Genomic DNA, 15193 nt, shown 5'->3' on the forward strand with positions numbered 1-15193 from the left:
CGTCGGATGCATGTCCTGGCAGCTGAGAAAATCGGCTTCCCAATTGTCCACTCCTGGAATGAATATTGCCGACAAGGACAGAGCATGTTCCCCTGCCCAGAGGAGGATGTTGGTGACCTCCCTCATCACCGCATGGCTGCGAGTGCCGCCCTGATGGTTGATGTACGCTACCGTCGTGGCGTTGTTGGACTGAACTCTACCTGCTCGACCGCGCAGCAGGTGATGTGCCTGAAGTAGGGCATTGTACACTGTTCGAGGGTCACCGCCATAACCTTTGTGAACACTCTGGGAGCGGAAGAGAGATCGAACGGAAAGGCCTAGAACTGGAAATGAGCGTCCTGAACCGCGAACCAGAGAAAAGCCAAATGGGAACATGTAAGTATGCATCCTTGATGTCTAAGGATGCCAGAAACACGTTTTGCTCCAACCCAGCAATAATAGACTGAAGGGACTCCATCTTGAACTTGAATATCCTCAAAAACGGATTGAGATCCTTTTAGTTCTGAATTGGCCTGACCGAGCCATCCGGCTTCGGTATGCGAAACAGACTTGAGTAATAGCCCTGTTTCCGATGATGAGAGGGAACAGGGTTCAGTACCTTTGTGGACAAATGCTTCTGGACCGCTGCCTGCAAGGCAACTCTTCTGTCATCGGAAACTGGCAAACCCGTGGTGAAGAAACGCTGAGGCGGTCAGGTTTGAAAATCGAGCTTGTAACCGCAAATGATGAGATCCCTGACCCAAGCATCTGGACAGGATTGCACCCAGGCTTCCCTGAAATCCCACAGATGAGCTCCCACCCTGTGGTCCCTCAGGTGGGAGGGTAGCCCGTCATGTGGTGGTAGTGGTGGAGGACTTAACCTCTGGCTGGGCGGAGGCTGAGGAACCTCTGCCCCTACTTCTTTGGCCACGGGAGACAGAAGCTCCGCCCCTGGCCTGGCCTCAAAACCTGGAAGGGGCACGAAAGGACCGAAAGGAAGGACCCATACAGGGCCTCCTAGAGGCTGGAGCAGCAGTGGGAAGATAAGTGGACTTACCTCCAGTGGCCTGCGAAATCCAGTCATCCAGATCCTTTCCGAATAGGACCTCTCCCGTAAATGGCAATGCTTCTGCTGCCCTCTTGGATTCAGCATCTGCCTGCCACTGTCGCAGCCAGAGAGCTCTGCGGGACAAAATTGATAAAGCAGAAATCCTAGCTCCGAGGATACAGACGTCCTTGGAAGCCTCGCAAAGATAAAGGGCTGATTCGCGAATGTGTTCCGCCAACGGTATCAGCTGATCCGGAGGCAAATTGTCACGTAGTCCTGAGGACAACTGTTCCGCCCAAGCTTCCATAGCTTTGTTGACCCAACAACCTACCTGCGCCGGGCGATGCAAAACCCCTGCCGCCGAGTAAATAGTCTTCTAGGTGGTTTCCAACTTCCTATCAGACGCTTCCTTCAGCGAAGTCGCTCCAGGAACCAGTAGAACCGTCTTCTTGGACAGACGAGACACCGAAGGATCCACAATCGGAGAGGTCTCATAACGCTTCCTGCTATCTGCAGGAAAAGGATAGGAAGACAAAATTTTCTTTGATACCTGAAATTTTGCATCCGGATGTTTCCACGCTGCCATCATGAGCGCATCCATCTCCTCTGAAACTGGAAAGGTCACCGGCAGTATTTGGTTGGTGCCAAACCTTGAAGGACGCAAGGTATCCTGTTCCATCTCCTCTACCTGCAATACTAAGCGAATAGCAGTAATAAGCACCTCGATACCCTGAGCCGCTGGCTCAGAGTCCTCATAAACCTGATCGTCATCAGTATCCTGTACATCTACCGCCCCCTCCAATAGTGGAATATCATCATCAGAGTAATTTAACACTGAGGCTAGCAACCTCTTTTTTGAAACCTGGGGAGGGGAAGTTAAGGACAGGGTCTGGGAAGGGAGCACCGCCCTAGAGAGCCCTTCAACTGATTTCACCAGGGACCGAGCCCATGCTGGTTCCGGCTCAGGCATCAGGACAAGCTGTTGGAACCGGGCCGCCTCTCTATCTTCCCGAGAAGCCCTCCGGTTAACAGTGACATAACCTCCGTAAGTTGTGTCGTCCAAACAGGAGTGCTCTGGGGCTGTGATGGGGGCTGAGCAGATGGATCAGACCCACAATCCTCACATAACAGGGAATTCTCAGACTGTCCCTGAGTGAACCTTGCAGAACATTTATGGCATTGAAAAACCTTCTGTGTAGCCTTGGAACCCTTTCCGGCCATGGCAGCCCCTGTCACCCAGCCACACACTCACATACACAGTAATAGGCAGAAGGGGAGGGGGGAGAGCAGGAAAGGAGTGCAGCCACACCCACCCTGTGAGTCCTGCATGCTACTGTGCAGTGTCAGGCACTGTCAATAATGTATAGGTGCCTCCCACGATCCCTTAGTGCCCCCAGTCCCCACTGAAACTGCTCACTGTGCCCTGGGGTGTAGCGTTGAACCTCCGTACAGTATTCTGAAGATGGCCACCAGCGCATGCTGAGCCACCAGGGCTGTTGGGAGCTGAGAGCCCAGAGCGGGATTAAGCTCCGCCCCCCCCCCCGCCCGTTATGGTGCACAATTCAAATCTGCAAAGGCGCCAGCGGTAATCGGAGCGGGGGAGCCCTGCATCCCCCGCCGCCAATGTGAGCCGCGGCCGGAGGGGGTATACTTACCGCTGCCGGATCTTCTGCTGATGGAGTGGCCCCGACATGCGCCGCATGCAGCGGTGTACGGCCGGTCTCCAGAGAGCCGGTTTCTCCTTCAGCCGGGGATCCATCCCAAGCCGCACGCAGCTGCGATGGGACCCCGCCAGCAGCTCCAACGGTGCAGACTGTCAGAGGCAGAGCTGCTAGTCTGTGAAGAAAGAAGATGAAAAAATAATTTAATAAAATCTTCAGGAGCAATCCCAAGAGTGACCAGCTCCCTTGGCCACAAAATAAAGACTGGCTTGGAGGGGGGACATAGTAGGGGAGGAGCTAGCCACAGTGTTGGAGTTTTAAAGTGCCAGCTCCCAATTACTGCCTACTATATCTCCCATTGTGACTGCTCTCCAGTGTATTTGTATCTGAATATGAGCAAAATAAATCTGAGCGAAGAAAATTGGTGGTGGGGAAGGGGGGGGGGGACACTTCTGCACTACCCTAGGGTGTCCGGAACCCTTAATTAGGCCCTGCTTACTGGTCTTGTCAAAGAAAGACTCTCACCACTACAATCCATCTGAATGCAGCTTCGCGGCTAATCTTCCTCGCTAGATGTTCATCATCTGTGGATCCACTCTGTCAGTCCCTCCATTGGCTCCATTGGCTGCATGTATTTTACCTAGTGACATGTGATGGGCTGAGGCAGGTGAGGCAGAGCCTTTCCTATTACACTAATATTTGCACCAGAGTTTTGACTATATAAAGTATATGAAAAATACAAAGAATAAGTTAGAAATATCTTCTTTGTATTAGTGTAATGATTAAAACTAGAGGCACCTGCATATCTTTTCCACACATCTCTGATTAAAACTCACCAATCTTCCTGGAGTTTATACTGTTGTAACTTTGTACAATGCTCACACGAACCCTTTTGCTCATATGTGTGTGTGTAAATTTGGCTCTGGTACTAGCCAATGCCTCCTAAGCTATTTACCTCACCGCACATCCCTGATTCTACTGTATTCAATATAAAATACTTTTACTTATATGTAAGTCTATTAACCAAACTACACTAACATGCATCATCTCTTCACTTATCTCAAAATATATCCAGACTCAACCTCACCGCTTACTTGCTCCCATTCACGATTGCAGGACTTCCTTTGAGCTGCACCTACTCTACGGAATGCCTTTCCATGCACAATAAAATTCTCCTCTAGTCTTCAAACTGTCAAGTGTTCCCTGAAAACTCAGCTCTGCGGGCAAGCTTATCAAGTTCCATAGCCACCCACATGACCTTCAGAAATATTCATATCTAATTTCATCCCTCCGTACAGTCCACACATCCTAACATACAGTATTTTCTTTTCTTCAATTCGACATCCTCCTGAACAGTGGCGGAACTGTGGGAGGCAGTGGAGTCGGCTGCCGCCGGGCTCCTGACCTCAAGGGGGCACCTGTCCTCCATTGCCTCCCACTGCCCGACAGTCCATCGCCGCTGCGCCGAATGTGGATGGAGGAGCGGTGTCAGTGTCGTGAGTGACACGGCTGCAGCAGCTGCCTCCTCGTATCCACAGAGACGTGCTGGCAGCTGGCTGCAGCTAGGGGGAGCTCCAGCACACAGCTGCTTCCAGCACTTCAAATAGAGCTGGCCGGCTGAAGATCTCTCTTCCCCCGTCCTGCGTCTAGCCGCAGGTAGGCACTGACACCACCTGCCTCATGCTGCTGCACTGTGTATGTGTGGTGTGTGTGGTGTATGTGTGTGTATGGGGGTGATTACTGGGGGTATCTTTAATAAATATTGGCAGCACTGACTGTGTTTATGTGTGTTGATGTTTTTAAGGGAGGTGTGTGTGTGTCTGTTTTTTAACGAAAGTTGTGTGTTTAAGTGAAAGAGGTGTGTGTGTGTGTGTGTGTGTGTGTGTGTAATTGGGTGTGCAATTTGTGTGTGTAATTGGGTGTAATTTGTGTGTGTAATTAAATGAGGCGTGGTGTGTGTCTGTTTAAGTGAAAGAGGCATGTGTGTGTGTAATTGTGGGTGTGTAACTGTGTGTAATTGAAAGAGGTGTGTGTGTACGTAATTAAAATAGGCATGTGTGTAAGTGAAAGGCATGTGTGTGTGTGTGTGTGTGTGTGTGTGTGTGTGTGCATACGCGCATGCAGGGGGGGTTTCCGAGGACCCAGAAACCCCCCCCTGCCCACCGATATATCAGTGAAGCTGACCTATATTAGCTTTTTCTTTTTTAATTGAGCAGCTCCGGCAGCTGTGTCTGCTTGAATACAGCGCACATCTCCTCTCAGGCGGCAGACGGAGCAGTGTACAGCAGTGGAGAGGGAGAGCTCCAGGCGGCAATAGACTCGCGGCTGTGCCCGGAAAGAAATGCGCTGCTGTGAGAACTGAGGCAGCGGGTGCCGCACCAGGTCAAGAGAGGACTCGGCGGCAAGTGTAGTTTGGGCGAGACCCTGCCAGCTGAAGGTGCCGGGAGCGGGAACTGGAGTGGCAGTCAAACAACCTCCACACCACAGAGGGAGAAGGCGAGAGACGGAGCCGCGTCCCAGCACGAGTCCGGAGCGCTGCTCAGACAGGACAGAGAAGACAGAACGCCAGTGGCTGACAGGTAGTAACCATCATTCTCCTCTCCTCATACCCAGCTATCATTCCGGCTGGCTCCCTGCTTCTCCTGTCACTGAGATTTCAGCCCATATTAACAGTTAGCCTCTTCCTTTGCTGCCATCATCCTGCATTCGCTATATTCCCACTCTATGGGTGGCATGGACACCCATGAGTGGAAATAGTCCCTGTTAGTCAGCATTCCGACTGTCGGGACTGCATGGGGGCGGAATTCAGTGTACACACACACACATATATATATATATATATATATATATATATATATATAAAATATATTCTGGAACCCCCCCTTCCCCCCTAAAAATCCTGCATTTGCCCCAGGTGTGTGTGTGTTTGTGTGTAATTGAATGAGGCGTGGTGTGTGTATCTTTCATCTGAGACAGCCGTGTTCTGAGTCTTATTTTTATCAATAATGTCCCGTGAGTGCCACTTCTTCATATATATGTGTGTGTGTATATATATATATATATATATATATATATATATTCCTATATGTATAGGGGGGACACCAACATTTTATCATGCCTCCGGGCGACTGGGGCGAACTTACGCCACTGCTCCTGAAAAATGGTCCACATTGCTGGGTGGCTATATCTTACAGTCCATCAAGAACATTTGCAATCTGGCTGGACCATAAGGCAATACATAACACCTATCCTTGTGTATAAATGCTTATTTCCCTATAGATTGTAAGCTTGCAAGCAGGGTCTTCCTAGCTCTAGGTCTGTCTGTTATTACCCAGTTTTGTGTTATCGCTGTTTTTCCAATTGTAAAGCGCAATGGAATACGTTGCACTATATAAGAAAGTGTTAATAAATTAATTAATGAGACGCCTGCTAGGCAAATGGCCAGATGACGACAGGTGATTCTTTTATTTTTTGTTTTTGTTAATAAGTCTTACTGTTTATTTTGTAACTTGCAGGGTGAGGAGGGGGCAATGGTCAGTAAATTGTGGTGGTTGATGGGGGTAACATTGGTGCTACTTTGGCATTCAGGAGGCCACAACATGAAGGGAGCACTGACCTGATGGGGGAGACCGATAATGTTGTGCCTAGGGACGGCCTGACCCCTAAATTCACCACTGCTAAAAGGGTCACTTTATAATAGTGCATTTAGGGGACAACATTTGACCTGACCTAATGCATTTAAATAAACATTAGCTTGTTATTTAACCTGAACTGCTAGACAGAGAAAAGCTTACTGTTGATTGGTTAGTGTGGTACTTGCTCCTATATATAATACCAGTAAATGAGCTATACTGATTTAAGAAAAAAAAAAAAAGAAGGGCCCTAGACTTCAAAGAAGCCATAATATTTGCATATATTTTAGCTGAAGCACATACATGAATTATGACAGGAGTGATTTGGTTTGAAGTAACGTAGACTCTCAAGATGAATTATGCATGAATACCAAGTTAATATTTATTTTGAACTCATTTCTGCTGTCACTAGTTCTACAAACCACTTTGCCAAACAAAAGAAAAAAAACTTCAAATTTTATAAAGAAAAAAAAAGGGAAAAAATTAAGAAAACTTGCATAAGAGGAAAATATAAATAAGCATAGATGTTTATGTTAGAACATCAGACTTTCACTGTCAGGTTTAACTGAGAATGATGTTACTCTGACTGGTATTATATAAGTCAGCCACTGAACTGTAAGATTCAGAGCACAGTCATTTAAGCATAAATAATTCATCTGGGAAAAGGGAAACTCATTTTTCATTCATTTAATAATGTTTGTTAACTATTACAATACAACAGATTTAAAGGAACACTAAACCCCCTATATTGACATTGTCAGATATAAGACATTGATACATTGGTGAGGATTAACATATTACACTGCAAATGCATAAAATAATGTATCATTTCCTTATTACATTACGGACAGCTGAAGTGCCTCCTACATCTCTAGGAAAGTGCCTTTGAAATCTGATGAAGGTAAAAAAAAGCTGCAAATACAGTTACAGTATGTAAGCTACTGTAACATCACTTAATCTGCACCGGTGTATGAATGAATTTATCAATCCATTCATTTGTGAAAAGCAAATCTACCTTGCTGTCAGTTGCTACAGTAATGTTGTTTTAAAGACACACAAAAGTTCTAACAAAAAGGGGGTAAATCAGATCTGATCGTTGGGCTGCGTATTTTGCTATCCTGCGATCAGACAGACGCAGCCTACAGGGAGAGTGTATTTAGCTGTGCAAGTGTGCATTCCTATGTGTTAGCAGACCTGCTAAAAATCAGTTTGTGCAGTCACTCAGGGACAGTCTCTGCACAGCCCAGGACTTACTCTGCCAGTGCGATTGAATCCTGCTGATTGGGTCCGGAGCTGATGTCAGACATCCTCCCTCAAAACACTTGGACACGCTTGCGTTTTTCCGGACACTCCCTGTAAACGGTCAGTTGCCACCCACAAATGACCTCTTCCTGTCAATCACCTTGCATACGCTCGTGCAAATGGATCCTTCACACCATCCCGTCACTGACTGGCAATGCCCGTTGTAGCTGTCCAATGCGCCTGCACATTGTGGTGCATACGCATGTGAAGTTTGGACCTGATCACCCGGTGTACGAAAACGCACAGCAGTGATCATATTTGAATTACCACAAAAAACTTCTGCAGTGGGGCGAAAGTTATTTATCTTAGTAATACTCATAATCTATCTTCTATCGATGCATTTTATAAATAGGAATGTCTATTTGTTTGATTGCGATAAACTCCGTAACCACTGAACCAATTATGCGGTTCACCACCGTGCAAGTAATTTTCCCAGGCAGGTTTTGGGCTACGTATCATGACATCTGGTGGTCAGGGGACTGTGGGGTGGAATCCGCCTGGAGAGGCTCTTGGCAAGTTGGCAGCGACAAGTGTATGCACCTCAATAGCGACCAATCAGAACATCACGGTACAAGTGTACTGTGTGCCGTGATAGACTTATTCATAGGGAAGCATCTTTAATTAGTACTTCTTTGGGCTAACATCAATAAATGTAGGTCAAACAGCTACATTATTTTTTTAACCGGTTCGTTTTTGTTAAGATTTCACAATGCGTAGGAGAAAATCTTCAGTTGGTTGTGACAGAGCTGTGGGTAATAGGGCGCGCATTGTGAGAAGAAATGAGGATAAACTGGCGGAGAGAGAACATTGCCTCTTAGAAGACAGAGAGACACATGCTTCTCAGCATCACACAGAGACTCCACAGCAGAACAGTACTCGCCTATCCTTGCATAGAGAGCAAACCCGTTCATGTATAAAACATTTTCCCAACACCCTCCACCCCACCCTGTTTATTGACAAAATCAGAAAACCCTAGGTAACCGACTTCCGTTATCACGACTTCCACCTGAGCGGAGGCGGGTGCAGCAGCTACTTTATATCAATTTCAATAGAGGCTCTCCTTGCCCAAAATGAGGTCAAATTTGTAATAAATATTTGTATGCTTATATTATAAGCTTTTTACTCACAAAATGTTAAAAACATTCACAAAGAAGTGGTGGTGGTGGGTGGGGGGGAAACGTTATAGCAGTGCTTGCTAAGAAAAAAGTAGTGGTGCTCACCATAACTAGACTAAGGAGGAAATTCAATTAGCCACTGTAATTTACTGTGAGTCTGCAGGCAACACATATTGAGGATTTGTTTAAGAGTCTTGATAGACGCGGAAATAACAATCCTTGATTACTATGAGGTTAATGGGTGCAGGGACCCTGTTAACACATGGATTTGTGTTAATGCCTGTAAACATGTGTTAATGCCTGATAACATGTTAAGTTAAAAGGCATTAACAAGGGGCTCAGGTAAAAAAGAATCTGGAATTGTATAGCCCCGGTCATTATAGCTCAAGGCTACCACCCTTATTCACCTACGGTAATTTACGACGGGTAATTGAATTCCCCTTGAGGGCCTATTTATCAGTTAATATTTGTGTAATATCCCCCAAAAACACCTGTTTGGGTTTCCGTGGGGGCTGCTCTTTTGCAAAATTTTCCAAGATCCAAAATGGTTGACCATAGTAGCTAAGGTCATCGCCAAACGATGTTAGCCAATGAAGTGTATGAAGAACAGATTATGAGAGTTACTGGGAGAAGGATCAGTAGGGATTCTTGGGAGACAGTAAAGTAATGTGGAAGTGTAATGTGTACAGTTAGGTAATGGGTGTGTATTAGGTATAAAAGGATGAAGACATAGGAGTGTGGGGGGGAAATTGTCATGTTGATAAAGGAAAAGAAGAGGAAAGCCCTGATTATAAATTAATTGCAAATACTGCACTTTGTTAAAAATATATATTTCTACAATTCATTGACAGGATCTTCTCTAACAGATCCTGCAAGATTTTTTTTGTTAATACCTGGAGGGGGAAAATTCACTTAAAAGCAAATCCTCTATCCATGCTTATTTTAAGGATGTATTAACATTATTTCACTAATTTGTTTGTACAAATAACACTCCTATTTCTTTACCTTTATTTTTTGGGGCGTTTGTTTACGTTGACTAATAATTTATGATTATTAGTGGATCATGTAGCAACTCCACTGGATTACGTCTTTCTCTCCTTCCCAAAAATATTATTAACAAAAGTTTAGAATCCACAAAAATTGTGAGGAGGGTACATTTAACTTGCACTGGGTTTGACAATTCAATTTCACTGAAATAATACTTCTAGCTGTATTATTGTAAATATTGATCTTCTTTTAATCTAAATGTTCTAAACATATACTTTCACTACCAAAACAACTATTAAAACAACTCTAAATATCTCAAGAAAGAATATGATACTGTCCGTCATAAGGGTAGTTTAACAATGGTGTTAACAGTTTAGCTGTGTATATAAACAATGTTGACTTTAAAGAATAAAATAAACAATTGTTATTGTTTCAAAACTTATATTTTATATTAATGATAGTGTAATATATATATATATATATATATATACAGAATATAGGCATGCTACATATCCTTTTAAACAGCAGAGTCTGCATGTTTGTCTTATGTTATGCAGCAGAGTCTGCTTGTACGTCTTATGCATATAGCAATGCAAATAAAATGCCCAACGTTAACAGAGTTGCACGGGAACTCCTGGCTCACTCACTCTAGGCATCTTGAGTGGCATGGCATATTGAGGCTAGATGTATGATGAAACATCTGTAGATAGATAGATAGATAGATAGATAGATAGATAGATAGATAGATAGATAGATAGATACTTTAAATAAAACAAATCAGTAATTTAGCACCTCAGAAACTCTTTGGCTATATATATATTTTCAAAAAAATGGTATTCCATCTGCAGCAGTACCAAAAGAAGAGTAAATTACCCATCTATCAATATAATATAAACTGTTATATGTTAAATCACAAAGAGTGCTTTTTTATAAATGATGCAAAGTTATGGCCCCTCAATAGATACTGGCCCAGAGATCCATGTTTTTCATTGAAATGTCAAAAGAGTCATAGAGCGTTAGCTACTGTATAATCTTGGGTGATAGCCATGTGATGGTTGTTAGCTATGACTAACACTACAACTCATCTTATACTTGACGGCCCTTTGAAGTTGTGTTTTGGGATCAACAACATAAGATAAATGTCTTTGGAACAACAGGGTCACTTATTATTTTTCTGAGATGTGTTTCCATGGTGTATTTAAATAAAAAGCATATTCAGTTATGTGTGGCCCTTATGAGTATATGTTAATTTTTATAAATTAGATTATATTGAATATATAACTTAAAATACAAATACCTTTATTATTATGTGACAATATTTTTTTTTATTTTCACAGGAATTTAATTTCATAACAATATTTTCTCTTGGACTTACCATGCTGCAATGCAAGGCGTGCAAATTAATTAATTAATTTTGAATGCAGAGAAAACACTGGCTACTTTTGTATGTACCACACTTGCCATCTTTATTTTTACACTGCAATTTAAAGTTTAGCTAGGATACTCTAAAGAAGCTCTAATTGGGTGAAACGCATCATTGCTTCCCTTTATTGGACTGTGGACTTTTTTATGCAGAGGCAATTTATTACTTGTTTGAATAAAATCTTTGATTTATAAATACTACATTACGGTATTTTATGGGAGCCTTTTTGTTTAAGGCTAGACACCCAGAAAAACCTTTGCTGATCTTATTTGGAGCACACCTATAGGAGATGAACATTATAGAGTTATGTTTTGATAACGTATTAGAAATATTTTCAGGGATTTTATATTTTTATCATATTTGGTACATCATGGGTGGCGCCCTTTGTTTCTTTTTCAAAAATATTAATTTGTTTATAAAAACCTAAATGTTCAAGACATTTGGGGGCAGATCTATTAAGCCTGGAGAAGTGATAAAGCGGTGATAAGTGGAAGGTGATAACACAATAGGCAATCATTATGGTTTGAAAAATGACAGAAGCTGATTGGCTGCTGCATTATCACCTTCCACTTATCACTTCTTTATCACTGCTTTATCACTTCTCCAGGCTTAATATAGATGCCCCTTAGTTCAGAATCTGTCATACTAACAGAAATTATAATTTGTGCACATTTATCCAGTTATACAATGACATTTCTGCAATTTACAGGAGAAATAATACATATAAAAACAGAAATATTTAGAAACATTGTTTTATACAAACTAGAAAAATCAGTTTATACAGTAAAACAGTGCAGCATAAAATTCCCATGGTGTTTTATTACTTTTGTGATTGTTAAAGTCAGGAGTGAAAAGAATTGATCTAAAATGCTGTAGAATCTTACAAAGCAATACAACATTTAAGGAATCGCTTAAAGAGAACTTATTGCTGGAACAGAGTGTAACACATTGATTTAAAGGATTACTTTTCTGTGGTACAGAATTTTTTTCCTATATATACTGATTAAGTTCTATTTGTAGGAAAGTATATGACAGAGGGTGTACAAAAATATATTTATGAACATATCAGGATACTGTAGTTTTAAAATAGGTCTACAGTCTGCATATCAACATTCATAATAACTGCAAACATGCTTCTGCACCAACAGGTTTACAAGTATAGTGCCTACACCATTAAAGTGCTATAAGGGGCATGCTGCCACCAGCATACTGGTACCAATCTCCTTGCCAACATTATGTACAGTATGCTGAACAAGCGTATGCATCTCTTCTAATTTCATGTAACATGGAACTGTATTATGCTAATATTTATGTTTTTCCATGTTTGTGCATGATGCATGGAGTGTTTGCATACAAATGGTTACAGGCAAATGTATTTTCCTACAGATGAAATAAAACAGCTATTCCACATAGGGGCTTATACTTTACATCGGGCGACTGAAAGACCATTAGAGAATGCATGCAGAAACCTGATTGCTTACATAGATCAGTCTATCGAGCAACTTTATTCAATATTGGGAATTGGTGTTGAAAATTATAATTTCTTATTGAAGCTTATTGTGGCAATAGGACATTAAGTGTTGGTAGAATGTACCAATTTATCACATTCAGAAACGGGCTCGAATGGGAGCCTATACATGCTATATGCTTGATGTACAGTTGTGGTTCATTTTATCACTTTACTTTTGGGTTCAGGTTTGGGTCTGAAGATGGCATTTGAAATTGGGGACAAAAATAAGAGAAACATATATACACTGTGCACTTTGGCAATCATTATTAATTTGAAATGGGTAGAAATGGGGTATAATGACACAAATTGGAGGTCGAGGGGTCTGTTCCATTATGACACAATTCTGCAAGTACTGTAATGTAATTTACCACATGGAAAACAACTGGGATACTGTAAATAAGCATTCTGTTGTCTTAGGTGAAAAGTAAAATGGTTACTTCTTATAACGTATACAATTAACATAGGTATTTTAAATAATGACAGGATGCTTTTTAAATTGCAAATATTAGCACTTTCATTGCTACATCTTTTAAGAGGTCAATGACCAATGTACAATATATCATAATGTAATAATTTATTTTTTAAATGTACAGTTTATTATATTACCCTCTTGAAGTGTGCGCTGCAGTACCTAACACAACAACCTCATTATCAGCTATACAGTATATGCAAGTGTTAGCATATAATCTATGATATGACTTTTATATGATATCATCTGTTAAAATAATAAGTAGAAACTTTAACTGACAATAGTATTATAAAATAAATGATTAAATACAGACATTAAAGAAAAATGCCTTCAACAGATACATTTACAGTATAACATATCCATTAACCCATGAGGTCCATTGCCCCACAATCCCTCCTCCCCACCACAATTTCACAGAGATTAAGTAATATCAATATTATCCTTCCCCCGGAGAACACTTCCTCCTGTTTCACGTCACTGACTGAATTGTGTGGTGGCCATCTTGCCAAATGCCATCTACACAAGAGGTGTCAATAATGCAGAGAATAATAACCCTCTGGAATTCATATGCAGGATATAATAACCCTTACTGAATTGGCACAGTGTAATACATCACAACAAGTACTGTTACAGTATATCTTTATTTAGAAACACAAATACATAGTTTTTATGCAACATGCGTTAGGGTTCATATTAGCTTATAACTGTCTTCTGGTACCATAGGGAGTGTACTATATAATGTTTATATTCTGTTGTAAAAATTATTTGCACTAAGCACTAAGTCAGACATAAGAAGTAATACCTTACCTTGAAACTGAGTAAATTTGATGGTACCCATTCTTTCTCCATTTCTAAAAACAACTTGTCCCTAAAAAGAAAACACATTTATGAAACTTATATATCGCAAATTAACCTGTGTACACTTGTGTTCACATCTACATATTAATATACAGCATAATAAGTAAATATACTGTATATATATATATATATATATATATACACACACACACACACACACACACACACACACACACACACACACACACACACACTTACACCTTAAAAATGGGGCGGCTGTGCCCTGAAATGTCGGAATTGCCTTGTATATCTTTTGCATATATTGATTATTCTTCAGCCTCTGAGTGCTGCTGTTATTGTTCCTCTTATGAGGACAGAGGTTCTATATGCATCTGCAGCCAGACGGCACTATAGCACAGTGACATTTCATTGGAGTGCCGGGCAGTTGGGACTACATGTATACACACACATATCATCCCGCTCGGTAACCTGGTGATGTCAGCTCTGTGCATCATGGCAACAGACCGGAGCACATAAACAAAAACACCACATTACGTGTAACACAATACCACCGTTAAACAATGGATAACTGTAAGCTGTATTCTACAGTACGACTGATACTCAGTCACAAACTGTGCAAGGCACTGCAGTAGATGGTTCTGTAGGGAATTAATAAAATGCATAATGCATTATGCAATACCCAATTATTCAATGTCTATAGTCCAACTCTCTACCTTAATGCCACCACTGCAGGGTAATCACAGAACAAATAAGTACATACATATTCCAGAATGCCGATCCTTAAGATGTCTCAATAAAAAGTCCCATATAATAATGAAAGAAGCAGCAACAGTATCTACACCATATCAACAAATGTATGTCAATTAAAGATAAGTCAAAGATATATCTCTGCCATGATGACTAATTAAAAAAAGCATGCAAGACCCATATGCTCATTGAGCAATTGTGGTACCAATGTATCTAAAAGAAAGATCCATTTGGACTCTGCTTTGAATAACATTAGACCATGGTCCCTACCTCGTTTGAGCGGGGTAATGTGGTCAATGATACGGTGACGTAAAGTGGCTAAAGAGTGATGTGCTTCCACAAAATGATGAGCGACAGGTTAATCGCTTTCCAGAGTTGAGAGCAGCCCTGCTTGAAGATCTGTGCATTGCCATACGTTCTTTAAAGGCGCACCCTGTTTTCCCCACATAGTGTAACCCACACAGACAACTTAATAAATGTACTACAAATTTAATTGAGCAT

At 41.7% G+C, this 15193-nt stretch overlaps 1 protein-coding gene across 3 annotated transcripts in view; it reads right to left on the reverse strand.

Annotated features, from left to right (window-relative positions):
- GABBR2 (gamma-aminobutyric acid type B receptor subunit 2) overlaps positions 1–15193 on the reverse strand; it is a 1221295-nt gene that overhangs the window by 471401 nt on the left and 734701 nt on the right. For all 3 annotated transcript variants that reach the window (XM_063922929.1, XM_063922931.1, XM_063922932.1), the window contains one exon: positions 13934–13994. In XM_063922929.1, the coding sequence (XP_063778999.1) occupies positions 13934–13994 (61 nt within the window). The remainder of the gene's footprint in view (positions 1–13933; positions 13995–15193) is intronic.

The sequence above is a fragment of the Pseudophryne corroboree genome, chromosome 5 (assembly GCF_028390025.1).
Source record: "Pseudophryne corroboree isolate aPseCor3 chromosome 5, aPseCor3.hap2, whole genome shotgun sequence".
In the NCBI taxonomy this organism is placed as follows: domain Eukaryota; kingdom Metazoa; phylum Chordata; class Amphibia; order Anura; family Myobatrachidae; genus Pseudophryne; species Pseudophryne corroboree.